Source organism: Pelodiscus sinensis, chromosome 7 (assembly GCF_049634645.1).
Source record: "Pelodiscus sinensis isolate JC-2024 chromosome 7, ASM4963464v1, whole genome shotgun sequence".
Taxonomy (NCBI): domain Eukaryota; kingdom Metazoa; phylum Chordata; order Testudines; family Trionychidae; genus Pelodiscus; species Pelodiscus sinensis.
Genome location: NC_134717.1, coordinates 67321949 through 67349743, shown reverse-complemented (window position 1 = coordinate 67349743; position 27795 = coordinate 67321949). Strand labels below are relative to the sequence as shown.

The 27795-nt window shown below is 44.3% G+C and overlaps 1 protein-coding gene across 4 annotated transcripts in view; it reads right to left on the bottom strand.

The window, feature by feature from the left end:
- The window catches only part of MYO1B (myosin IB), a 197340-nt gene that overhangs the window by 157006 nt on the left and 12539 nt on the right, over positions 1 to 27795 (bottom strand). For all 4 annotated transcript variants that reach the window (XM_075934204.1, XM_075934205.1, XM_075934206.1 and 1 more), the window contains exon 2: positions 13884 to 14024. In XM_075934204.1, coding sequence (XP_075790319.1) covers positions 13884 to 14018 — 135 coding nt within the window. In that variant the 5' untranslated portion in view covers positions 14019 to 14024. The remainder of the gene's footprint in view (positions 1 to 13883; positions 14025 to 27795) is intronic.

Below are 27795 nucleotides of genomic sequence, written 5' to 3'. Positions count from 1 at the left end.
CTGAAAGGCCCCTGCCAAAGCATTCTCCACTGCAGTGCCTGTGGAGAGAACCTGAAAGCAGTTCCTTACCTCTACATGAATGGAGGATACCTGAGTTGGCCTCCTTCTTCTTCTAGAGGTTACATGCTGCCAGTTTTCTTCCTTGTCCTGTACTTCCCTGACTGGCTCTTCAGCCTACTGTGCCTGCAGGATTAAACGCTGCCTTCTATCAAGGAAGTCTTCATCCTCTCTGATGGAACGTAGGGTTGATAATTGGGCCTCAAGTCCTCTAATTTTTTCTTTCACAATGGAGACCAGCTTGCACTTAGTGCAGATGAAATCCCTTCTTTCTTCCAGGAGAAAGACAAACACGGCACATGCTGTGCAAGTAACATCAGCAGACCTATCACTATCCATACCTGCTTTCCTTCTGAGAGATTCCACAATTGTTATAAAATGCCTCCTTGAAGGGCAGGAATGTAGTGAAAAGATTTTAAAGAATAGCGAGTATATCTTGCCCCTTTCCCACTCCCCTTCCTAACTCCCTCTCCAAACACCCTGTTAGCAGCCCCAGTTCGCAAGCCAGATGGTTAAAAGTCCATACGCAAAGAATAATAGTCAACCTGTGGTGGAACTCCTTGCTAGAGGACGTTGTGAAGGCCAGGACTTTAACGGGGTTTAAAAAAAAAAGAGAGAGATGGAGGATAGGTCCATAAATAATTATTAGCCAGGATGGGCAGGGGCTTTGTCCCTACCATCAGTTTGTCAGAAGCTGAGAATGGGCAACAGAGGTTACGATCAGCTGATTACCTGTTCTGTTCATTTCCTCAAAGGCAGCTGGCATAGCATACAGTCAGAAGACAGGATACTAGGCTAGATGGACCTTTGGTCTGACCCCCAGTATGGCCATTCTTATGCTCTAGTTAACTGTTTGCTATCAAACTATGAGGATGCACATAGTGGAGTTCCACAAGGGTCCATCCCACATACAATTCAATACGTTCATTAATGACTTGGATAATGGAGAGGAGACTGTGCTTATAAAATATGCAGAAGACACCAATCTGGGAGGGATTGCAAGAACTCTGGAAAACAGGATTAGAATTCATCTGATAAATTGGGGACTTGGTCTAAAATCTACATAATGAAATTCAACAAAGACAAGTGCAAGGAAAAAGTCAAATGCACATTTATAAAAAAGAATAACTGACTAGGCAGTCATACTGCAGAAAAGTATCTGGAGGGTGTAGCGAATCACAAATAGAATATGAATCAATTATATACTGCAGTGTTGAAAAACATTAATATTCTCAGGTGTATTAACTGGAAAGCCATATACAAAATACAGGAAATGATTGTCCTGCTCTATTCAGCACTGATGAGACCTCAGCTGAAGAACTGTGTCCTGTTCTGGGCACCACACTTTAGGAAAGATGTAGGTAATTTGGGTCACAACACATGACCCTGTGGATCAGTGGTCCCAGCCTAAAAAAGATTCCCCATCCCTGCCATAAATGAAGACAATGTTGAAACCTTGTGTGTGTTGGAGATAATATTTGAATGTAATTAAAAATGAAGCCTGGCCAAGAAGCCCCCAATTGGGGCCCAGCCCCAATCTGGCCATGGCATCATAACACTGCTGCATTCTCCCATAACCCCCAACCTGTGAGCCCATTATACACCCAAAGCTCCTGCACCCCCACATTCCAAACCCTCTGCTATAACACTTACACCCCCATACTCCCCAACCCTGTGCCCTGAGCTCCCCATATGCCCCAACCCAGACTCTTGCACCCCCACATCCACAGCCCCCTGCCATAAGATTGGCACAAGACAGCCTGAATCTGTGCTTGAAGCTGGATTTGACCAGTTATTATGTAACCTTCAAAGCAATGTGCAAAAAGATGGAGCAGCAGAAGTCTCGTTAAATAAAGTCTGAACACGATGTTTCATTTATGCTATTATTAATCATTATGTCAATTATCAAAAATATTAAGTTGTATATTTTCAGTTATGCAGATGGACATTCTTATATCACTCTTTGTTGAGCATTTGTTCTGAATTTTGATATAGTTTGGCTCTTCGGTTTGAAAAGGTTGCCGATCCCTAGGTTAGATATTGGATAGCTAAACTCTGGACAGCTAAACTCTGGACAAGGTTTCCAAGGGAAGATATGGAATCCTCACCAAAGGTTTTGAAGAAAAGATTAGACAAACGTCCGTCAGGATTGGTCTAGGTTTACGTGATCCTGCCTCAGTGGAGAGGACTAAATGACCTCTCAAGGTCCCTTCCAGCCCTACAGTTCTACCATGGCACTGTTTCTTTCTCTGCAATAATGTTTAGAGGCTACTTTAACTCAAAAAAGCAAAGTGAAGCCATCACCTTGGTTGCTGATTAACAGCTTGGTAATATCAAGTACAGGAATGAATCAATACAGAAGGGATTCAAGTAGTAAAATAGAAAGGCCTGTATATTTACAATATGGTTAGAGCCATGGTGTCCAACCAGTAGCCACTAGGGATGTCAATATGTAGTCTAACCTTGGCTTTTCAGTTAACCTTATCAACTACACGCACTCCCCCTCCCTTGCTGCCTCTGTATCAGAGGCAGCAGCACGGGGAAGCAGGCAGCGTGGGGAACTGGTTTTTAAACTGGCTCCACTCATGCCTGTGATAGAGAGGCAGCAGCGCAGGGTGGCAGGAGAGCTCCCCAGGAATGGGGCCAAGAGCACACTGGCTGCCAGTCCCGCCCTTGGGGACTACTGAATAATTGTGTAACCAATAAGATTTCATGCAGTTACACAACTACTCAATTACACTATATTACATCCCTAATACCCACTATAGTGGCTAATGCTACAGCAACCTAGCCACACTCGACGGGTCAAATAGCCACATGTAGCTAGTGGCTAGCACATTGGACACCATGGAGTTATAGAATAAGTGCACAGTGTTTATATAAGTGTCTAATCTGATTGGCTAGTAAAAGACATCAGCTAATTACACCATGATATATTACAAGCTATATGACTCTTAAGAAACAAACACAAAATAGCTATGTAAGTAAGACACAAACTAGAGCACATTGAATTGCAAACCTGTATATTCATGCATCAGTAACATTACAGCATTCACTGAACCCTGGCTAACTGATAAGCCCCATTTCACTGTGCCGTATAACGTCAGTAATTAGATCAAGAGATAGCAGTGGTCTATTGTCTCATGTGTATTTTGCACCAAAATATATATGAAGGAAAGTTACAGTAAAAAAGGGGTTCGTTCTTGTATTAAGATGCTTCTCCTAAGTATACGCCATTTTCTACTCATTGAAGGAGGAAAAGAACATTGTTCAAAGTAGTAGGGACTCAAGTGCTTTTGACCCTTCAGCAAATCTGTGAATGAATAGACAAGGCATAGGGATACAGGGAAACCTTGATCAAAGCAGTATGCTGCTGATTTGGCCCCAAATGCCATTTAAATGATACACCTGGGTGACAGACTTTGAAAAAGACTAGAATACTCAGAGAGCTGAACCCTTTCTTGTCAGGAAAGCAAGCCAAGATCAAACCCTGCTTATAGCAATCACACAAGCACAAATATACCTGTCTCCCCTGTCAATGATTTCCCACTCACCCTTCACATTTCTGGATTTAAAAATCATGGGGGAGAGAGGAAGAGAACCACAACTTGCCCAGGAATGAGGTTTCAGTTTTGAATGCAAACATGTACTCAACCACCTCTGTTATTCATTGAACTGCTAATGGAATATACCATTTGTGTGGATCATGCCAGAATATCAGAGGAAGTTACTGGTAGAGCTAGCTGAACAATTCACAAATAATATATTTAGGGAATGAAGCTGCCTCCCCCACAAATTACCCACAGACTGATTTTTATGAAGTAGTTCTCTGTTTGAAATTGTTCAATGAATCTTGTGTGAACAACTTTAGCATCTGAGTTGTTTGCAACCTGTAAACAGGAATCTCCAAATGCTCAGTATTAGTGATCAGATTTTGAAACTATGTCATTAGCCAACTAAATTACACATTATAGTTTCTGTTTGCTGACTGGCTAGCCTAACCTTTAAAATTTCTGTCTTTTAAAACAAATAAAAGTCAGTTTCACCATTAAATTCATTTGGTTGATCAAAAGAATCTCAAGTTTGGAATTTGCTTTCTGTAAACATCAGTACCTGTTGAATTCTGCCCAGATGTTTGCAAAAGCGTGAATAAAAAGGGATGCAAACTTATTGGACGCAAATTTTGCTTTAAAAGCTACCAAAACCATTTACCAACAATTAGAGCTTTTTATTTTTAAAAAACTGCGGACTTATACCTCACGTCAGACATTTCCAGACACACACTCAGTTTTTCTCCTTTTCAATGAACACATGCACATTATCCACTGAGCCCCCAAAACCACTCAACACAGAATTACTGCAAAATCCTATGGTAATTATTAGAACATTTGGCCTAACTCCAATTAAACTAACCTTCATGCTTATTTTTATAGAAACAGTCTCCAGCTTTGCATTCTGGAATGCAACCCAACACCAGTCTCCATTAAACTTTGTCAAAAAAACACATGAACATTCACAACAATGTAACCAATTCAGTAGCCACTACTCTATTCTGAGCATTCTTCTTTTCTCCTGTGAGCCCAAGAACATGCTACTTTTGAAAGGCTGAACTATTTTTTTCCAAGACGGGGTGGACAAAAATTTTTGACCGAGGGCCACTTCAGAAATGTTTGAAGGGCCATCCAGAAGGGGCGGGGCCAGGACACTCCTGTTTTTCCCCACCCACGGATCCTGAGTGGTCTGAGGATGCAGGAGTGTGCAAAGTCTTTGCCATCCCCCTGCCATTCCCTCGCTCCCTCCCCCCACCCCCGAGCCACCAGCTGTTCTGAACAGCTGGCGGTTCCCTTTAGATACCCGTGCCCCTGGAGGTGGGAGAAGACTTTGCATGCTCCCCCCTGTTGCCCCCAGAGCAATCAGGGCCTGCAAAGGGGAGCATGTGATGTGTCTCGCTCCCTGCCCCAGCAAGGGAGCTCCATGCTTAGAGTCAACTGCCACCTGAGCAGTTGGCGGTTGACTTTAAGTGCTGAGCCCCTTGCAGGGTGGGAGGAAACTTCACTCACTCTCCTCACCCCCAAGCCCTGATTGGCCTGGGGGTGGGGGAAATGGCAGGGCCTCTGCAGGCCAGATCAACTCACTAGGCAGGCCAGATCCACCCCACAGAGGCCTTTTTGCCCACCTCTGCTGTAAGAGCTACGATACCAAAACACAAATGTTTATTACTGTGTTTAAAGAGTAGGTGTGATTAGAAATCTGACAACCAAGACCCAAGGCCTTGTCCTACGGTGGGTCAAGAAAGGGAAGGTTGGAGTACAGGAGAGAGCCCACAGCTGGGGAAAAGGGTTGGGGTGTGCGCACCAACTTACCTCAGGCCACGCAATGGCTTAAGGCAGGCTCCCTGCCTATCTTGACTCTGTGTGGCTCCCAGCAGCAGCCCCCCACAGCTCCCATTGACTGTGGTTCCTAGCCAACGGAAGTTGCAAAGCCACCGCTCAGGGTGAGGGCAGTTTCTGGAGCTTCCCTGGTCACTACTGCATGCAGGGGCCGTAGGGACATGCTGGCCACTTTCAGGAGCTACACGAAGCCAGGGCAGGCAGAGAGCTTGCCTTAGCTCTGCTGTACCGCTGACCAGACTTTTAACTGCCAGGTCAGCAGTGCTGAATGAAGCCGCCACTGTCCCTTTTCAACCAGCCATTTGGGTTGGAACCTGGATGCTTGGTGGTAAACCTATTAAAGAGGGATTCACTGGTATGCAAACACTGACATTTGAATTTGCCAAGTGGAAGGCTGTTTTAAAAGAGCAAAGAAAAACCAAGGATCCAGCCATTTCTCACACCCCAATCCTGAATTTCTGTAAGAAGCATCTGCATTGGGTGACCAAAATGATTAGGGGGCTGGAGGGTATGACCTATGAGAGGAGACGGAGGGATTTGGGTTTGTTTAGTCTGCAGAAGAGAAGAGTGAGGGGGGATTTCATAGCAGCCTTCAACTTCCTGAAAGGAGATTCCAAAAAGGATGGCGAGAGGCTGTTCTCAGTAGTGAGGGATGGTAGAACAAGGAGCAATGGACTTAAGTTACAGTGGGAGAGGTCTAGGTTGGATGTTAGGAAAAACTATTTCACTAGGAGGGTGGGGAAGCACTGGAATGGGTTACCTAGGGAGGTGGTGGAATCTCCATCCCTAGAGGTTTTTAATGTCCCGGCTTGATAAAGTCCTGGCTGGAATGATTTAGCTGGGGTTGGTCCTGCTTTGGGCAGGGGGTTGGACTCAATGACCTCCTGAGATCTCTTCCAGCTCTATGATTCTGTAATTTACACTTCTTACTTTGGAAGTAAACATTCTACATGCACTCAGATCTAAATCTTGACTCTTCCCTGAAGCATGTAACCAAAGAAGTTCCAATTTACTGGAATCTACACAGTGCCTACAAAGTGTATAGTAGACGCGTTATGTCCTGCAGCATTGAGCTCTTAGCTGGTGCCATTTGCAGTAGTGAGGAGATGGAATTTCAAGGAAGTGCAAGGAGATAGCCACTGAATATACAAAACCTCACATCTGCCAGCCAACCACATGAAAACAGCTTTGCAGGGGAGAAGAGTGTTTCACCTTCCTCCAGAGAAAGAAACTTGTAAAAAGTCCATTTACTTTATCCTTTGGCAATGGATTTGTTAGCATCATATTTTCAATGATGAACTTTTCTAGAAAGACCAGCTAACATGGTTATGCAGCAGGCTTGGCTCACTGCAAAATTAACTTTAAAAAATAAATACATAAATAATTCATGTTAGAGAGCCTGTTCCCCACGGGCCAATCCCTTTAAGGGTTGTAAGTAGGATTTTTAACGTGGCTGTAAAGCTGTAACAAATACATAGCTCAGAGAAACCATGTCAATTTACCAGAAACCGTTTAAAAATGGATGTTGACAAAGCCTTAGTTAATGGCTGTAGGCATTAAAAAACAATTGAATGGATAATGCTATTTGGTTGGTTGTTTTTTTTTAATCTCTACAATTGAATACTGAAATGAGGGAGGAACTTGAATCCACAAATGAATGAGGAAAGAGCAAGTCCATTCCTAATGCCTCCAGGTTCATTCAACAGGCTTTGTTCATCTCTAACAGTAGCTCTTCAGTGGTCTCATTTTGCTCCCCGTGATAGCATGCAAAACGTGAGGTCCTATATGTTAATACATTTATTACTTCCAGATGTAATAAGGGATTCATTGTGCTCAACCTTAAGTCTAAATAAGTAAGTGAAAAATGTATTTGTCAGGCTTAAGTGTTGTGGTAGGAAGGGAGAGGCTGGTTCTTTGCTTTTAAAAAACAAACAGGAAATTCAGCAATAAACAAAACTCATGTCCACATGAAATTTTAGGAAGCTGAAGGAAACAAAATCGTGAGCGTGAAATTTAAATTGCAGCAAAATACAACTGATCTGGAACAGGAATAACATTCCTTGAATTACATTATGAAACATCACAAACCAGATAACCAGTATACTCAACAGTACACTGCTTGGCACTTCCTTGAAACAGCTATTGCTTTTATGGACTATGAGTTAAATATTTTAATATACAGTAGACTTCCGATAATCCGGCACCTTTGGGACCTAGGTGGTGCCAGATTATCAAATATGCCAGAGTATCGGGAGGTTCTCCGGCAGGGGGCTGAGACGGGTCTGCTGGGACCTGCACTGCGCCCAGGGAGTGGGTGGGGAACGGCGCGGCGAGGGGCAAACCCTCCGCCGTTTTGCAGGAAGGCTCTGCTCTGCCGCTTCCCCAACGCCACTTGTCAGTTTCAGCAGTGGCAGCAGCGGACATGGGGAAGTGGCAGAGGAGAGCAGCTGGGGTGCTGCCAGTTTGGTCCCGCAGTGCCACCCCTCACCCTCCTGCTCGGCGATAACTACTGTAGTCTGGGCGGTGGGGAGCCTGCTCCCTTCCCGGAAACTCTTGGCGGCGGCGTGGGGCTGGGCGCAGCTGGAACGGGGCAAGTTCAGGGACTTACCTCTCACCCCCTCTCCTCCACTGCTGCTGCTTGCAGGCCAGCAGCTGGGTTTCCCTAGCTGGCCTGTCGTCAGCGCAGAGCTTCCCCCACCTTCCTGCAAAACGGTGGAGGGTTCGCCCCTCGCTGCTCCATTCCCCGCCCACCCCCCACCTGAACACAGTGCAGGCCCTGGCAGACCTATTACAGTGGTATAAATCCCCTTCTCCTCTTCTCCCCTTCTCTTTCCCAGCCACGAGCGCCCATGGGGTTCACAGCAGCTCCATTTGTCCGGCTGGCCAGAGCACATCTGGGTTCCAGTTGGTGCCGGATTATTGGGAGCGCCGGACCACTGGATGCCGGATAATCGGAGTTTTACTGTAGTAAGTGCTCTGCTTTCATCTAAAAGGTTCCATCTTTAATTGGTAAATTAGTAAATTGTGGTTTTTAAAGATTAAACGATAAAGTGGTAGGTAAAGTTGGTTGAAATATCATTTCCTTCCTATTCAGCCTCCAAAACAGGAGTTAAACATGTTTTCAAGATCTTTTTCCTTGGCAGCAACTTTTCAACAAAATGCATTTAAGTGTCAGGATTTTCCTGGAAGGCAAATGTTCCTCTATTACTGAAGAAAATGGCACTTTCCCTTATTTGCCAAAGCAAACAATTAATTATATTTCAGTAATACTTTCATCACTTGAGTCAACAATTAGAATTTTGAAAAGTGAAATCTCTTGACATAAGTGCTTCAAAGAATGCACTTTTTAAATCAGCATGTAATTCAGCTAGTTTTTAATGTATACTTTTTAAAAAAATTAGACAGTTGATATACAAGTTTGACATATCTCCAAAACAAACTGTACAGACGGGGTGGGGACCCTAAGGCTTGCCTGGATCTGGCTCCTGAGGCTTGGGGCCTCCCCTTCAACATTGGGGAGTCCATGCTGGTGCTCCACTTCCTCTATCCCGCCTCCCCCAGTTTGTTCTCCCCATGAGGCTGGAGCACACAATCTACTAGTTTGGGCCCAACTAATTTTCTGCACGTCAGCATCCCACCCCTGCTGTACAGTCTCCCAAAGTTAAAATACAATTTTTTTCCATTCGATGACACCTAATATTGAGATTCTTCAAAAAATCTACTCCCTACTGACCAAACTGACCAAACATCTTTCTTAAGTGTCTGCAGCAAAATCTAGGGTTTCTTCACAAAATAAATTTCTAGCCCTTATGGTTAAGAAAACAATCTTCCATACATGAACCGAAGATAAGCCAATACTGTACTATGTTCTTAAGTCTGCATGCAATCACTGACAGCACCTCTTCTAGTCTCCATGTTTTTTCTTGCTGCAACAGACTGAGAACTGATTAGCCTAGTTAGTTTTCACAGCTCCTGTTGGAAATCCATAGTCACTGCTGAAACTGATAAGAATCAGGTCAATTACAATGTACTATCTATATCTTGGAAAGTTGTGAGCAGTAGCAAAGGCAAGCACTGTGGGGGTGCTATTCATTGGGAGGTCCATTGGGGGGAGGGAGGGGTGACTGGGAGAAAGCTAGATTACTAGAGCCACACTCACCCATCCTCCTCTATCTAGGAGGAGCCAAAGGAGGCTCTACATTTTAGTGATTAAATGCCTGATTGTCACTTGCAGAGCTGGTCTTAGGGGCGGGCAAGCCGGATGGTCGCCCGGGGCCGTCATTTTCAAGGGTCCGCCAAAATGTAACACAACAAATTGTATATATAATGGAAAAGATTGCATGAGCTTTGGCCAGATATTTTTCAAGTTTTCTCTGCAGCAAAACTGCCCCGCCTGCCCTGCCCAGCGTACTGCCCTGCACTGAGACTACTTTTCACTCTTTGGTGCCAGGAACCCACCTCTTGTTCCCCGCATCTGCACATCTCTCCCCACAAGACACTCCTGGGAGAGTCTCACGTCTCCAGACAGCTCCCCTTAGTGCAGTGGTCTCCAACCTTTTTACACCCAAGATCACTTTTTAAATGACAGACCAAGCCAAGACCTACCGCCCCGCCCCTTCGTTGAAGCCCCGCCCTCTCTATTCTCTTCCTCTCCATCACTTGCTATCCCCAATCCTTATACTGCTGATTTTTTTTTTTTTAATTCTTCTGTAGGAAGAGTTTTTTCCAACATTTGGCCTGTCTAGACTGGACCAAATGTCAGGAAAAAACCCTTCTTTTGGAAGCCACCTTATTCCTTGTGGAAAGAGGAATATAGGGGTGACTGAAAGAGCCTGTTTGCTCTTCCACTAAAAAAAGCGGAAGAACAAACGCAACCCTGGATGCAGAAGAGTTTTTCTGGGATATCTCCAGAATCCTGAAAAACTCCTGCAGTCTAGCTGGACCCTTGCTGTGTTGAGACAGGATGTGTAGTCTCTGGGGTGGGAATGAGGGATTTGGGTATGGGAAGGGGTGAGAGGTGCAAGCTCTGGAAGGAAATCTGGATGCAGGAGGTGGTGGAGAAAGGGACACTGGCTCGGAGAGGGGGCTCCAGGCTGGGCACTGTTGGGGTACTAAGCAAGCTACAGGCTTGTGGATGTGAGGGTGCAGGAATTTGGGTTGGGGTATGAGAGGGGCTCAGGGCAGGGTGTTTGATAAGCTCAGATCTAGCATCTGGGGAAGGGGAAATGCAGGAGTAGTTGTGGCCAGATGGGGGTTTGGCCCCAATTGGGGGTTTGTTGGCCAGGCTTCATTTTTAAATAAAATGCTATGTTAAACACAAAAAGTTTCTGCGTTGTCTTTATTTATGAGAATGGCAGGGAACCTGCCTTCAGTCAGGGGTCACTGACCGATAGAAAAGTCATTTGGGAGCAGGGAACATAGTACTGGGGAGGGGTACTAGTGGGTTCTGGGGCAGGGAACAGGGTGCCAGTGGGGGCAGGGGAGAGGGGGCAGGGTTCCAGGACAGGTTTCTGCAGCAGGGGACAGGGTGCTGGGGGGGACAGGTTTCTGCAGGGAGGAGTAGGGGGACAGGTTTCTGTAGAGGGGAAGGCAGGGGGACAGGTATCTGCAGTAGGAGACAAGGTGCCAGAGGGAACTGGTTTCTGCAGGTGGGGCAGGGTGCCGGGGAACAAGTTTCTGCAGGGGGGGGCAGGTTTCTGCAACAGGGTGGGGGGACAAGAGAGGGGGAACAGGAGGCCAGGGGACAGGTTTGGGGCAGAGAAGAGGGAACAAGGTTGGGGGGCAGGGAGCTCCCTACACCAGCCAAAGACGGAAGCCTCCGACCCACGCTCCCTCCGGACTGACTGCAGGGCAGCCGGGTTGGAGCAAAGAGAAGCGGCTGCCCGGCCAGCTGGCCATGGCGCACCAAGTTCCACGTGGGCAGGCACAGAGGGGAAGCAGCCCGATCAGCTGGAGCGCAGGGCAGCCTCTTTCAGCTGAAAGCCAGAGTCAGCTGGCTGGGGTGTTTCAGCCCTCCCGACCTCCCAGCTCCCACCATTCCTCGCAGCTACTCACCTGTGTTGTTGCTCGGTGAGTAGCTGCTCCTCAAATGAAGAAATCTAATGTAAATGTACTGCACAGGCACGCAGTTCAGAGAGGGCTCAAGAGCTACTCTTAGAGCCCCTGAGATCTACCGGTAGATCGCGATCTACTGGTTGGTGACCATGGCCTTAGTGTCTGTATTTCCCAGCCAGGCCCAGGGCACGAGGTAGCAGGCACGGTTGGAAGGTAGGAACCCTATTAGTTGCATTTAAAAAAAAAAAAATCACTGTGGCAATTTTTTGTTGCCTTTTTTCAAAGAGCAAATCAACCAACCACACTAGATAAGTTCTCATTCTTCAGAAGTGATATCAGCAGTGCGCCTCGGCCAACAGTCAGAAAAGTGTAGGTAAAGGTCTCTAATTCTTTTCAACGAAAATGAGATGCAATGCCATAGCAAGGAATTTTGTCGCCCAGGGTGAAACCAAACCTTAACTGCCTTTAATAATTAAAAATAATTTGAAAATGCTTCTTTAAAATATTTCATTATCATATATGCAAACTTAAGGATCAAAAAACATTTTTCAAATATTCAGGCTAACACGGCATATTGTTGTAAGGGCCACAAAAAGACATTTGTCCGGGGCTGCCAATTGGTTAGGACCAGCCCTGGTCACTTGTAGTCTCTGACAGCTCCTGAAGGAGAGAATTCCTCAAACAGCACCTTGAAAGGAATTGTTCTCTTCTCCCTGCATCTCCAGGACAACTTGGCTCCACCCCTCAACACTGCCTGTGATAATGAAAGCTACTTGTCTTGCTTTAGTCCTTGGCTATCAGGTGACTAGTCATTTCTTCAAGCCTTATACAGGCAGTCCCCGACTTACGCCGGATCCGCACTTACGAACGGGGCTCTCTCGCCCCGGAGCTCGCAGGCAGCGGTCCCGCCACCTCGACCTCCGGAGCAAGAAAAGCTGCTCACGGTGCCCCTGGTCTGCTGGGGACCATCCCCAGCAGACCAGGGGCACCGGGAGCAAAGCCGCAAAGCTCAGGCAAAGCCTCAGAGGCACAGGACCCTGCCGCGGCTGCGGCTTTGCTCCCGGTGCCCCTGGTCTGCTGGGGGGGGGGGGGGCGCGCAGCTAGTGTGCCCCCCTCTCCCCCAGCAGACCAGGCTTTTGTTGTGAACCCTGGGGCAGAGCAGCTGGGGCGCTGCCGGTTGGTCTCGCAGCGCCTCTCCTCGGCGCTACTGGACCAACCCGGCAGCACCCCAGCTGCTCTGCCCCAGGCGTCCCCAAGTCAGCCGCTGCTGGTCAGTTTCAGCAGCGGCTGAATCAGGACGCCTGGGGCGGAGCAGCTGGGGTGCTGCCGGGTTGGTCCAGTAGCGCCGAGGAGAGGCGCTACTGGAGCAACCCAGCAGCACCCCAGCTGCTCTGCCCCAGGCGTCCCCAAGTCAGCCGCTGCTGAAACTGACCAGCGGCTGACTACAGGAAGCCCGAGGCAGAGTTGCTCTGCCCCAGGCTTCCTGGAATCAGCCGCTGATCAGTTTCAGCAGCAGCTGACTTGGGGACGCTTGGGGTTCTTAAGTTGAATCTGTATGAAGTCAGAACTGGCGGTCAGTTTCAGCAGCGGCTGAATCTGGACGCCAGTTCCGACTTACATACAGATTCAACTTAAGAACAAACCTACAGTCCCTATCTTGTACGTAACCCGGGGACTGCCTGTATGTGAAAAGGGTGGGTGGGTGGGTAAGGCTTAAGTGAGCAGATATTGGAAACAGTATGTGTTTGGATATCGGTGGGAGAAGAAAGTGCAAGAGTGATTCTGGAAATGACAAATATATAATGGAGCAGAGAGACCACATAATGTAGGGAAATAGAGAGATTCAAAGGCAGTGAAAAGAGATGAAATAACACAAGCAATGCAGATAAAGTATGATCACAGGATCGAAAGGAGAAAGTGTAATTAAATCATGGAGGGATTGACAGCATATCAGGAAACACATCATAAATAATATTTTGAACAATTAAATATCAAGTGGATTTGAGGATAAACTGTAACTAGATATGGTACACAACTCTTTTATTGCATGAAGTTGCAGGGGTTATTGCTTGAAGCCCACCACCATTTAAGTGGTTAACCTGTTAACAATAACATTTAACCAGTTAACTGATTGAATGGGATTTTACATCCATACTATTTACATTGTTGATTCCCCAGTGTCTTCTTTTAAAAGTGATGGGATCCAAATCCCATCCTTACAACATAATGTGATTCTGCTTATCGGACAGTGGACTAGTCTCTTACATACCTACCATGGTGTCCAGTTGACATATACCCCCTACACACAACATCATTCTAACCACTCTTAAAAGTGGGGACTAAATAGCCCTCTAAAGAGGTATTTGTGCAAAATATACTTACATATATTTCACTGTGGTCAAAGCGTTTTTTGAGGTTGTTAATGAATGAATCTTCATTAAGAGGCTCTAAAAGGACCATATCTCCCACTCCAATCATGTTGTCTAGAAGTGATGTCTTCACCTCCATTTTGGCCATTTTCCTCTGTGGGAGAGAAAAAGCAATATGAGCACGAGTAATTTTAAAAGGTTCTATTTATTCACATTTTACGAGCCACCCAGGAGTTTGGCTGAATATCACACTAGAACATAAATACCTAGAGAGTCATTTTTATTAAACATTTTTCAAAGTGTGGTATTTTTAAATCTAGAAAGGTCAGAAGTCACAACAATAATTCAAAGCAATGTGGACATAAAGCAAAGGCACCCAAAACATAATCCCTAATGTCCTAAGACACAGCCCTTGTTTGCCATACATCAGCTATCGAGGGGCAATTCAGAGTAACAAGATTATAACATGCCAAAACCCATGATTCCTTTATTTATTGTTTTCATGGAAGATGAGCTAGAAACAAGTAAAATTTTTTATATGAATGTAATTCATATAGATATATTTTTAATTCAGGGCCCAATCCAGAAGTTCCTAGGTAAGGAAGTTTTTAGGGACTTAATGAAGAGCTTTTATTTATAAGAAGCAATTGTTTTTAAAACTGAAAATAAAATCTAAATTGCAATTTATGCATACAATCCATGATGTGGTATCTAGTCTGCATCCAGACTTTTTGATTATAGTAAAAATGTGTTCAAGTGTATGCAAAACCCAGCTTTCTATTGATTTTTAGGAGGCTCAATCATTCATAAAAAGTCATTGCTTTTTATGGGCTTACTGTCACATTGTAATTTGATTCATTTCTCCCCCATCTTTACCTTCCCTCCTCTATTCCAAACAATCTTTTTGGATTTTTAAACATAAATCAGAAGACAAAGCTACCTATACATTATATTTTCCATTTTGAGGAAGGGAGGGCATTACAGTCTGGATTGCCTACTGTCCAATCACAGCAGAATTATACCTTTACTGCTCTTTGTCAAAGCATTTCTTTTCTTAAGTCCTTTCAACTTAAGTGCAGACAATAATTTACTTCCAACTGCATTTGCTGAAACTATAGACAAAGCTTTTTAATTCAAACAGAAAATTACGGCTGTGAAACTATTGAGACGTTTACACTGAAAAAAAAAAAAACAACCCACGGCTGGCCCACGCCAGCCCACCGAGGCTCACGGGCTTGGGCAGCAGGACTGTTTCACTGCTGTGTAGACATCCAAGTTCAGGCTGGAACCTGAGCTCTGGAACTATCTTACCCCTCAGTCAGAGCCCACAAGCCTAAATCAGCTGGGGCAGGACAGCCACAGGTTTCTCTTTACTATGCAGACATACCTTGGGAGAACAAAGAGACTCTAAACTTCCATAATGCAGACAGGAGAAAATTGAGGACTAAGATCAAGCCGAGGAATTCATGCTCACATGTAAACGTTTTTACAAGATGAAAAAAATGGATCATAGACAGCACTGTAAATGCTGAACTATGGACAGATGAGCAGCCTTATGACATCATGCACAATAATCTCAAAACTTGTTTGTGTGTAACAGCCATGTAACTCTGTAATAGTAGGCTAGCCATACTAATGAGAAGTGACCACTTATTACTAAGTAGCCAGGCTGTCATCATCACCTTATATACAACAAATCCTAGTTTTGTTCTCATTTTCTTAGGAAAACTGGGTTAAATACGTTTCTCTAGGGAATTACTAGTTTATGTGGTCAGTGTTAAAGAAACTGTTTGCGTGTTTACTACTATCACTTGTATATTACTTCCCATAAAACTAATCTGAAACTGCTCAGACCAAACTATCTTTTTACTTCTTATTTGCAAACAGAACCATGAGATAAATTCTGCACTATTTTATTTCTGAGCTGTGGTTCAAATATCCCTCAAGTCGTCAACCAAGACACAAGGCATTTCTGATGTTATTTGAAGTTCAACCAAGAAAACTTACAGTGGAGCTGCAGGTTAACAAAAGTTAATAGTTACCAGATTCCCAACCGTAACCAAACCTGGGAATCTCAGAAAGTCACATCGATATGTGAAAACTGTCTCAATCATGCTGGACTATGGTAGACAACTGTGCTAGGTCAGTCTTGCTATACAAACAGGAGTGCATTTCCTTGTATATTGGAGAAAAAAATCCTCCGCTCCTGATTTAGTTAAAAAAATTTAAATGCCCTCCAAGAGTCATGCCATAGGTATGATTGGATTTGTACATCTTTTCCACTCCTCCTCATCAAACTACCTTTTAGAAACCAGCGGTCTGACTTTAAATTGTATATTTACTTTCCATGGGATTATTCTCTCCAACTATTTTGTACGAACCATTAAAAAAAAAAAAAAAAAAAAGAGTCCTCCTCGAATATGGAATGTATTAAATACTGGTTCAGGACCAAAAAAAGTTTAGCGCTCACAAAACCCTAATATGGTCAACTATCACCTAAAATTTAAGTCTAGCCATTTACCACTCTGAAATTACAAACCACCTAAGATGCTAAATGCATCATTGCTATGGAATTTCAAGACCAAGAGCGCCCAAGCCAGTAACTGATTCATATACTGTACTGCTCAACTAAGGGGTACTTACAAAAGGGATGCACCAAGTCACTTTCCTCAGTATTCAAAGCTGGAACTGTGCATGACTCACATAGATCGGCACTGACAATATTTGAGAAAGAATTGAATAAACCTTGTGAGGTCCTAAACTTTTTTTTCCAGAAATCTAGCACGATAGTATCTATCGTTGGTCATTTCTATCAGCTTTAGAACAGGAAGATATTACTGATCCGGATAATAAAACTGACACAATATGCTGGCCTTGAGAAAGTTTGGCTTGTATTGAAATTGTATGATCCAAAAATACTCAACAATTCAAATGTTTTAAGCCACCTCTCTGGGATCCAACACTGGCACAGTTGTCACAATGGAGGATTTAAGCAGGCTTGCAGGATGGGTTTAGTTTAAAAAGAGGACTGAGAAGAAGCAACTGGAAAAAAAGATTTTTCCTTATACAGTGATTAAGAAGAGCAACACTAATATTAAAACCACACATTGAGCAATTAGGTTTACAACAATAGAATAATTAAGAATAGAATAGTGGAAAAGGGACATTAAAATAGAATCATTTGGTTTTGTAAGGCAGTTTAAAAGCTCACGGTGCATTGTAAATGCCACATATTACTACTGTTAAAGAAAGATAACTCGGGAGAAATACTAAGAAGAATCATCGCTATATAATCAGTAGAGAAACAAAAAGTCCTATGTTGCACAGATAAAGGAAAAGTTTCAGGTAAGACATTCACAGATGTATCTGGAAGTTTTGGAGCTCAAATCAATGCTAGGTACTTAGTTAAACTACCTCGTTTTAAAGGTGCTGCGCCCCCAAGCAGCTCCCATAGACCCGAGCTATTGTGTTCTCCAAGTCAGCCAACTTCTTAAATAGAGATTCAGGCATTAGCTACACTTACAAGTTTAAAGCACAACCACAGCAGCACTTTAAACTGAAAATGTGGTCACAGTACTGGCGCTGGGCAAGATATCTTCCAGCGCTCTATGTAAATCACCCCCACAAGGTGAGTAGATCACCATAACTTGCTGCGCTACTAGGGGAAGATATTTTTTCTGCTCTGTAGAGTGCCAGTGTAGACTGTGTCTTATATTTGTAAGTTCTTGCCCTTCAGCTATGAAGAAATGGTACTCTTATGGAATGAATTAAGTAAAGCTAATGTTGCCGAGCTTAAAAACAAAACTTCACTGCTACTAGTCAGCACTGGCCAATGCTGTGCATGGTACTCATAGAAACAAAACAAGTAAATTGGTTAAAAGTGACATGTGTTAATTATGTTTTGCTTTTTTTATAGAAACGCAAGATTGACTTTTGCTTTGGTTAGTTTTCTGAACAAATTACTGATCTGAGAGATTCAAAGGGGCACTGAAACTTTGTAGTTTCAAGGCTTTAGGACTTAAATGGCAAACTCTAAATTTACTTACACTCCCATTTACAGCTGTATCAAGCTAGCTTGGAGACACCAAATGAAAACAGAGTTTTGTAAAGTTTACAATGTAAATTTTTAAATTTTAGTAAAACAAGAAGTTAACTCGGGGAAAATAAAAAACCACTTGCCCTCTGCTAGTCAAATTTTCCCCCAAACCTCTTCTGAACTCTCCCACACCCATTTGCTAGTTCCCTCCCTATTAATCTTCCTCATCATCCTGAGAGTACACTATCTGTATCCCACACCACCATCTCTGTTCTCTTCCTGGTCAGTTTCCTCATTTTTCCTTTATATCTTTAACATTGAGGAGGGTGATATTTTAAAACCCAAAATAAATGTTCCTATTATTGGAAGTAAGGTGAGTGAGGCCAAAGTCAGACATCTATAATGATGTCACTTCTAGGGATGTAAGTGAACATTTATTTTTGTAAATGTGTAAGTGCTAAAAAAAAATTCAGCAGTTACGTAGTTTACACGCAAGAGGGCAGGCAGCTCACGGAGAGCTGGCTTTTAAGCCGACTCCCGCCTACCACCCTGCTTCCTCTGATACAGCAGCAACAGTGTGGGAAGGAGGCAGCTCCACAGAATCTGGCATGCATTGTTTAAAAGATGGCTCCCCATGCGTATCAACTTCCGCCCTCCCCACCTACTGCCTCTCTATCAGAGGTGGTGCAGGTAGCATCATGGAATCCGGTGCTCAGGGTAAAAGCTGGTTCCCCAAACACTGGCTTCCCTTCCTTCCCCTACCTCCATACTGTTGCCTTTGTGGGAAGCAGCTCGTGGAGGAGACACACCAGTATGCAAGGGGAGCTGGGTTAAAAACGGGCACCAGCTTCTGCCTCCCCTTCTCTCCCGCTGCTGTCTCTGATCCTGAGGCAGCAAGGGGTGTGTGTGAGAGAGAGAGAGAGAACAGGCTTATCAGTTAATCGTTTAAACGACCACATGCTAACATCCAAAAATTCTGACTAAGTATGACAGATTACCATAATTTTGCAATCTCCAATAAGCAATGAATACAAATTCATTGAAGCGAAGACTATTTTATCTAGGCAACACTGTGCATTAAGACTTAGATACAAAATGTCAGGTTGGATATGAAAATTACAGTAAATGTACACACAAGGTGAACAGTCTTAAAATAATCAATAGAATACAAACATCTATCAGGGATGATCTAGATGGTGCTTAGTCCTGCTGGGAAGGCAGGGGACTGAACTTGATGACCTCTCAGGTCCCAGTTCTGGTGTTCTATGATTTCACAAACATTTTTTAGGAATCAGCTAAAGGAACCTGCAGCAAATCTGAATACTTTAATGAGCACCAAACAGTACTATAAAAAGAAGCCAATGCACCAAGAGAGTCAAAAGCCAAGCAAAACACGTACGGTGAGAAGTCACTCACCCCTCTTCAAAGGGGGAAGTATAATACCATTCATATTAAGGGCATGATCATAGGTTTCCCATGCCACCCAAACACCCCAAAATATGATGCAAATAATCAAGCATTGCACATCTACAGGAAGCTGGTGACCATCAGATAATATACCTCTTACTTATTGCTAGGACTCTACCAAATTCAGAGTCCATTTCAGGGCTGGGGGTGTTAAAATTAGCACATTTCATTTTTTCAGATGTTTACATCTGAAATTTCACAGCGTTGTTACCGCGGGAGTCAGACCCGCAAGGCTGTTGCTGGGGAGTTATGGATTGTCACCCTCATTTCTGCCCTGCTGCTGGCAGAGGCATGGCCTTCAGAACTGGGCAACCAGAGAGGAAGGTTATGAAGCTGCAGCAGTCCCACAGGCAGGGAGAGGGGAGGAGGGAAGATGCAACAGCTGGAGTGGCAGTCTCCCTGTGGTGAGGGGGGGAGTGACAGCTGAAGCCACAGAGCTTCCTGCAGCTGGGAAATATCCCAGAGGTGTGTCTGACCCACCCCAAGAGCGGCCCCAGCAGGGGCAGAGGAAGTCTCATTCCTCTTCACCCCTTGCAGACTAGCAGCTGGAGCCCGGAGCAGGGTAGGAGCTCTTGGCTGGGTGCCAGATTTCAGTAGGGAGATTAAATTTCATGGTCCATGGCACATTTTTCATGGCTGGAAATTCGGTAGGGTCCTACCTATTGCACAGCAGCTATTATTGGCAACATATGTAAGTTCCTCCCCACCTCCCACCCCTTCACTGCTGCCTCCGCAGTGAAAGAACATTTTAGTGTCCCATACCCAAAGCTCTCCTGACAGCGTATGCAACTCTGGACCTGTTCACACTGGCAATTTCAGGGTAGCTAAAGAAGTGGCCCTTACCATCACTTCAGTCTATTCACCGTAGAAAACATCTGTGAAATTAAAGGCAAAGTTATCAACAACACTAATAATTTAAGATCTAGGAGTTTAAGTAACTTTAGCTGCCCTACCTGGCCCTCGGCCTCCGTCTTTTTTGTGCTTTTTGCAATCACATTTACATGTATTTCATTTCCCTGTCACTGCATAATAGACACACACAAATAAATTAAACTGTCGAGTCTCATACAGGAAACAGTGAAAATGACTAGTTATATAGTAGGGATTTTATAGGATAACCGAGAGTGGGGGCAACAGGTAGGAGCTGGTGTGTGCTGAGGAGGGAGGCAGTTACCCCAACTCTGTACCTTGCCTGGAGGAGACCAAAAGATCTGGCTGAGCAGGACAGAGTGGTGTGAAGCCCCAGAGAGCAGGAAGGTGGGTGTCAGTGACATGATCTGTACACCAGGGGACAACCCTAAGGGGGCTTCTGTGATTCACCCCGTCACACTGTTCACCAGACACCAGTGCCCTCGGCATCAGCATATAACAAACAGCTGATTCTGACCCCAGGAAAACATTAGCAAGGGCTACCGACTCCCCAACTCCTCAGTCTTCGGGGCAGAACAAAGCACAGTGCAACAGCTGCAGTGTAGAGCTGACCTTTCTGTTGCCTAGAACTCTTCTTCAGGGAGAGCCTAGAGCCTCCTGCTTCTCCCAAGATTGTTCCAGGATGCTGAGACGTGGCAACAAAAGGACTGAGGAAAAAAAGAGCAAGGGGAGGGGACACAACTGCCAAGCAGTCCAATGTCTTCCTACCAAGACAAAAGTGTGTTTAAAAACCTCTGACTGGTCCCATGGAGGATATAAAATCCCATTTGAATCACTTACCCAGTTAAGCATTAGGTCTAACTGGTTAACCAACGAAGCGGGATCCTGGGTGGGGAACTGCGCCCAGCCCAGTTACAGCACAGTGGGGCTGAAGCAGCTCTCCGACCACAGTGGGCCATGGGCAGGGGGATGGTCCCATGCACCAGTTAACCATTATCTTAATGGGTGATACTCACCAGGTAACCAATTACTTGGTCACATCCCTAGTCTGATGTAGACCAAGGATATTTTTATACAGACAGACACAACACACACAGAGATAGCCTGTATAGATGAGCAACTGTCCTAAAAATGCTCTCCAGATAAAACACTTCCTTTGCTTCTGGGCACTGCCTTAAGCTTTGGCTAACAAATGAGCATTTTATAAGCACCTCTCCTCCTTCCCCACCCCCACCCCAAACCCTTGTTCACTGCAGTTGCACTCTGAACCAATCAATATTTGCCATTTTAAAGTAACTTGCAATTTTGGCTTTGTTTTAAGGTTAAACAATGGTTATGATGTCTTATCTAGAATTGAAAGAGACACTTGTACAGCTTTGCTCAATATCCTGTTAGTTTTCATTAAGTGTCAAGAATGCAGCTTACTTCACAGATTCCTCAACTAGTTAGCCTCAAATGAGCTCAGTAAATCATGAAAGCTAAACAAGAGATAGTGAGGTATATTTATTTATATTAAGAGTGAGGGAATGTTTTTAAGAGTCACTTAAACAGCAACAATTTCTACTGCTCAGCAGTGTTTCTGCCAGAACTCAGACAAAACACTCAAACCACTCATCCAAAAATATTGCCACAACAGAAATGGCAAGACCAGCTGGTACTAAGAGATTCTACACATGCATCTCAAATAGAGATATTAAATATCGATTAATTAACTAATCGAATAGTCAATGGGATTTCCATCGACTATTCAATTTGTTGATAAGGACTAGGCATGTTCCGTGAGGAGTCCTCCACTGACCCCAGGCTCCATTCAACACTTCCATTTTGAAACGTACAAGAGCCCCAGCAGGGCTATATATAGTATAGCGCTTGTATATTTCAAAAAGGAAGCACGGATGGAGCCTGGGGTCAGCGGGGGGGACTCAGCACATTTCAAAGAGGAAGCACTGCCACTGTGCCTCTGCTCCATCCCACAGTGCTGGAGGGAACCAGCTTTTAAGCCGGCTCCCTCCAGCACCTCCCTCTGTTCCCTCCCCCCCCCCCCAGCTGCCTCTTTGTGATAGAGGCAGCAAGAGGGGAGGGGGGGGGAGCGACTAGTTGACTAGTGTGTCAACTATCCAATAAGCTTTTGCTTATCAGATAGTCGCCTAGTTGATTAGCTGCTTACATCCCTAATCTCAAGCCGTAGAAAAGTTACACAATGTTATATTGAGGAATAGGGATGTGACTGGTTAACCGGTAAGCATTACCCTTACCAGGTGATGCTTACCAATTACTGTTAGCCAGCAGAGGCTGGAGCAGCCCCTGACCACTGCGGGCAGGGGAGTGTGCGTACCTGGCCAGATCAGCCCTTGTCTGCAGCAGGCCTGACCTGGAACAGTGCACCATGGATGTGGGCACTCCAGCCTGGCCAAAGCAGCCCCTGACCATAGCGAGGGGGTGGGAAGGGCCTGCCCCAGAACATCCTGCTCCAGAACATCCACTCCGTTGAAGCATTTAACCAGTTAACTGATTTAATGGGATTGTACATCCCTATTAAGGGAGTGTGCTTTAATTCATGGCTTCATTAAGACTTCTTCATTTGCCTCAACTCATAATAGCTCAGGTAAATTCCAGAACGTGAAGTATTTGACTAATTTCCCTTAAAATTCACTAATCTATGCACTGGAAGTAGCCTGCAGAATACAGACCCTCTTTAGTCCACCTTCAGAAGGCTTCAAAGCTCTCACGGTGCACCAGAAATGGGCTGCATCCTGCACATGTTACAAAAAACACAGAAATCCAATTTCAAGTAGCTTCTACAGATTTAGGAAAGTAAATGGAAGATGAGGAACAGCTGTACAGGCAGTCCCCGGGTTACGTACAAGATAGGGACTGTAGGTTTGTTCTTAAGTTGAATCTGTATGTAAGTCGGAACTGGCGTCCAGATTCAGACACTGCTGAAACTGATCAGTTTCAACAACGGCAGTTCCGACTTATATACAGATTCAACTTAAGAACCCCAGGTGTCCCCAAGTCAGCTGCTGCTGAAACTGATCAGCAGCTGATTCCAGGAAGCCTGGGGCAGAGCAACTCTGCCTCGGGCTTCCTGTAGTCAGCCGCTCGTCAGTTTCAGCAACGGCTGACTTGGGGACGCCTGGGGCAGAGCAGCTCGGGTGCTGCTGGGTTGGTCCAGTAGCGCGGCCGCTCCTTGTCGCTACTGGACCAACCCAGCAGCACCCCAGCTGCTCTGCCCCAAGCGTCCTGATTCAGCCGCTGCTGAACCTGATCAGCAGCGGCTGAATCAGGACTCCTGGGGCAGAGCAGCTGGGGTGCTGCCGGGTTGGTCCAGTAGTGCCAAGGAGCGGTGCTGCGGGACCAACCGGCAGCGCCCCACCTACTCTACCACAGGCCCCAGGCTTTGCTCCACGTCTCCCTGGTCTGCTGGGGGAGGGCACTAGCTGCGTCTCCCCACAGCAGACCAGGGAGACGCGGAGCAAAGCAGCGGAGGACCCGGGGCCAGACCCGTGGCGCTTCCAGATCAGCTGGAAGCGCCGCGGGTCCGGCCCTGGGTCCTCCGCCGCTTTGCTCAGCGTCTCCCTGGTCTGCAGACCAGGGAGACACTGAGCAAAGCGGCGGAAGATCCGGGCCGGACCCGCGGCGCTTCCAGATCAGCGCCGTTGGTCCAGCCCGGGTCCTCCGCCGCTTTGCTCCCCGTCTCCCTGGTCTGCTGGCGGAGCCAGCAGACCAGGGAGACGGGGAGCAGATTTTCTCGCCCTGGAGGAGGTGGGCGGCGGGACCAGGCGTCCCGCTGCTCCAGTCCTCCGGGGCGAGAAAATCCCCGTTCGTAACTGCGGATCTGACATAAGTCGGATCCGCGTAACTCGGGGACTGCCTGTACTATGTAAGTTATTGACTCGCTATGTGCAAAAAAAAGTCTATCATTTGAAGAACCCTTTTCAAGTATAATGAAACTGGTTGTACATTTTGCATTGTATGCATTTTTCAGAGACTTGTAACTTGGTCTAATTGAAACTAGTTTTCTTCTCAGAGGAAGTAATTTCTACATCTATCTTCAACTTAACAGATTTCAACCACAGAACTATTCAGAACTGCAAGTGTTTTCCTAGGGGGAAAATATACTTGCTATTAATAGCACAACAATTATATTCTACGTTTCAGAAAGTTCCAAGCAAATAAGAACAGGGGATTGGAATGAAAATTACCTAGCAACCTTTACTTTAATCAGTGGTGACTATTTCTACTACAATTCATTGAGAACCACAGATATAAAGTGATGCTACACAAGTTCAAATTACTCTACAGGCCCTCTAATGATTCACAATAGCCCTTTAACTGAAAACCAAATCTCTATAGCCCTAAATATTATACAACAACTAATTAAGGAATTTGAAGGCTGGCATGTATATGATGAACCACAAGCACAAGAGAGGTCAATTAAAATACATACTACGGACAGCAGGTCTGCAATTATGAAGAATAATATTACCTTCCCAGTTGCTAAGGAACTGAATCATACTTTTCATTAAATTGTATAGGAACTGAACATATTTAGGACATTAGAAAAACTAGCAATAGAACCAATAGGCTTCATTGGGAAGCACATTGGTTATTTTATTGAAAAGGTAGGTCACTCATTGAGGTTAATTAGGATTAAAAACAGAATATACTATAGACTCACAGAACACTAGAACTGGAAGGGATCTCAAGAGATCATCAAGTCCAGTCCCCTACCCTCATGGCAGGATCAAGAGCCATCTAGACCATTCCAGATAGATGTCTATGCAACCTGCTCTTAAATATCCCCAGTGATGGAGATTCCACAACCTCCAGAGGCAATTCATTCCAGTGCTTAGCCACCCTGACAGGCAGTTTTTCCTAATGTCCAACCTAAACCTCCTTTCCTGCACTTTAAGCCCATTGCTTCTTGTTCTGTCCTCAGAGGCCATGAAGGACAATTTTCTCCTTGTAACACCCTTTTAGATACTTCAAAAACTGCTATCACGTCCCCTCTCAGTCTTCTCTTTTCTAAAAGAAACAAACCCAGTTCTTTCAGTCTTCCCTCATAGCTTATGTTTTCTAGACCTTTAATCATTTTTGTTGTTCTTCTCTGGACCGTCTCCAATTTCTCCACATCTTTCCTGAAATGTGGTGCCCAGAACTGGACACAGTACTCCAATTGAGACCTAATCAGTACAGAGTAGAGCAGACGAATGACTTCTCGTGTCTTGCTTACAACACGATGCATCCCAGAATCAGATTTGCTTTTTTTGCAACACTGTCGGCTCATATTTAGCTTGTGGTATGTAGTGACCCTTAGATCCCTTTCTGCAGTACTTCTTCCTAGACAATCACTTCCTATTCTGTATGTGTGAAACTGATTGTTCCTTCCTAAGTGGAGTACTTTGCATTTGTCCTTAATAAACTTCATCCTATTTCCCTCAGACTATTTCTCCTGTTTGTCCAGTTAATTTTGAATAATGAGCCTATCCTCCAAACCATTTGCAACCCCTCCCAGCTTGGTGGTATCTGCAAACTTAATAAGCGTACTCTCTATACCATTATCTAAATCGTTGATGAAGATATTGAACAGAACCGGTCCCAAAACAGACCCCTGAAGAACCCCACTTGTTATGCTCTTCCAGCAGGATTGTGAACCATTAATAACTACTCTGAGAGTGGTTATCCAGCTAGTTATACACCCACCTTATAGTAGCCCCATCTAGATGATATGTCCCTAGTTTACTGATAAGGTTATGAGAGACCATATCAAATGCTTTACACTAAAGTCTAGGTATACCACGTCCACTGCTTCTCCCTTATCCAAAAGGCTTGATATCCTATCAAACAAATCTATCAGGTTGGTTTGATATGATATGTTCTTTACAAATCTATGCTGGCTGTTACTTATAACTGTATTTTCTTCCAGATGTTTGCAGATGAATTCCTTAATTACTTGCTACTTTATCTTCCCTGGAACAGAAGTTAAACTGACTGGTCTGTAGTTTCCTGGGTTGTTCTTGTTTCCCCTTTTATAGATGGGCACTATATCTCCCCCAACTTCTATGACTCTTCAAAGATGATTGCTAAAGGCTCAGATACCTCCTCTATCAGCTCCTTCAGTATTCTAGGATGCATTTCATCAGGTCCTGGTGACTTGCAGACATCTAACTTATGTTACTGTGTTGTTTTTTTTAATTTACAATTCAAACTACATTGGCTATATATCTCCCATTCCATTTAACTTATGATGACAGAATCCCCAAGAGATCTCAGCGATTGCCCTTGGGTGCTTTTATTTATATCTTTTTTTTTTTAAATCATAAGCAGGGCTCACCGAGCCGCGGCAAGCCCCGCTCGCCAGCTGCGCTGTCCGGCGATCTGCACATGCGCAGATCGCCTGAACCCGGCTCTTTCGGGTTATAATCTACTCACCACGGGCGAGTAAATTACATAGATTGTCAAACCTGGATCATAAGGATATAAATATGCTTAGAAAAAAAAAGTCACAAGATAGTCTATATCTTTTGAAGCATAATTTTTAACCACAAAAAGCAAAGGTCTTAAAAATTATATATACCCTGAACAAAGGGGATTTTTTCCTCTTCTTCCTAACTGACTGAAGATTAGCTGAGTTCTGAAGAATGAACAATATTGTTTACATTTGCCCGGAGCTTCTCTGATTCACTCATGTCCATTCTACTGATCAATATTAAAATAGATATCCCTTATTGTAAGACTACTGTTTTAGGTCTATTTCCAATGGATAAAGTGCTTCCATTTTATTATCCTGTAAGTGTAATCTTCCAAATTACTTGCAATATTCAGTTTATCACCAACTACTGTATTATGTTGTTGGTCTATTTCCTAATTCGTGGATTGTATCTTTACTTTACAAGAGATCTCTCTGCTGGTTTCTCTGGTTTGGTAGATTTTGAGGAGGATACTTGCTATTGAAGAAACATCAGCCTAACCACCTTTTTTAGCATCTATTAAAAGTTAGTCTTAAAATATCGGATGTTTTAGGCTCCGCTTACCCTCTGGATAAGTTCCTTTTACGTTCTGAATTATACCAATAGGTTTCAAAGATTATAGGTGTGGTATAGCCTTTTTTTGCAACAGCTTATTCTGTACTTTGAACATAGTTTTTCTATTTTAAGTTATTTTTGTTTTTTGGGGTAAGCATGTCGGTTACTTTTTCCTCCCTCCCGCCCCCCGTCTTCCAATTTGCTGAAGAGCTATGAACAGCTTCCTAGTAATGGGCTCATTTCTGATCCATGAATCATGGCAAAATTCCCACTGACTTAAACAGAAAGCTATCCCTTAGAAAATATTTACTTTTAAACTTCCTTTATACCTAGTTTAAACTGTCGAATTTTTTTTAAACATGCTCACCAACCATAAATAAACTTGACTTTTTTTTTTTAAAGGTCCATTTTTAATCCTACATTGTTAGAGTTTACCTCAGATTACTATCATTAAAAAAAAACCAGAAATATTATTTTAATGGTTTTCTAGTTTGTTTTCTTTCTAAATGCATTTTTTAAAAAAC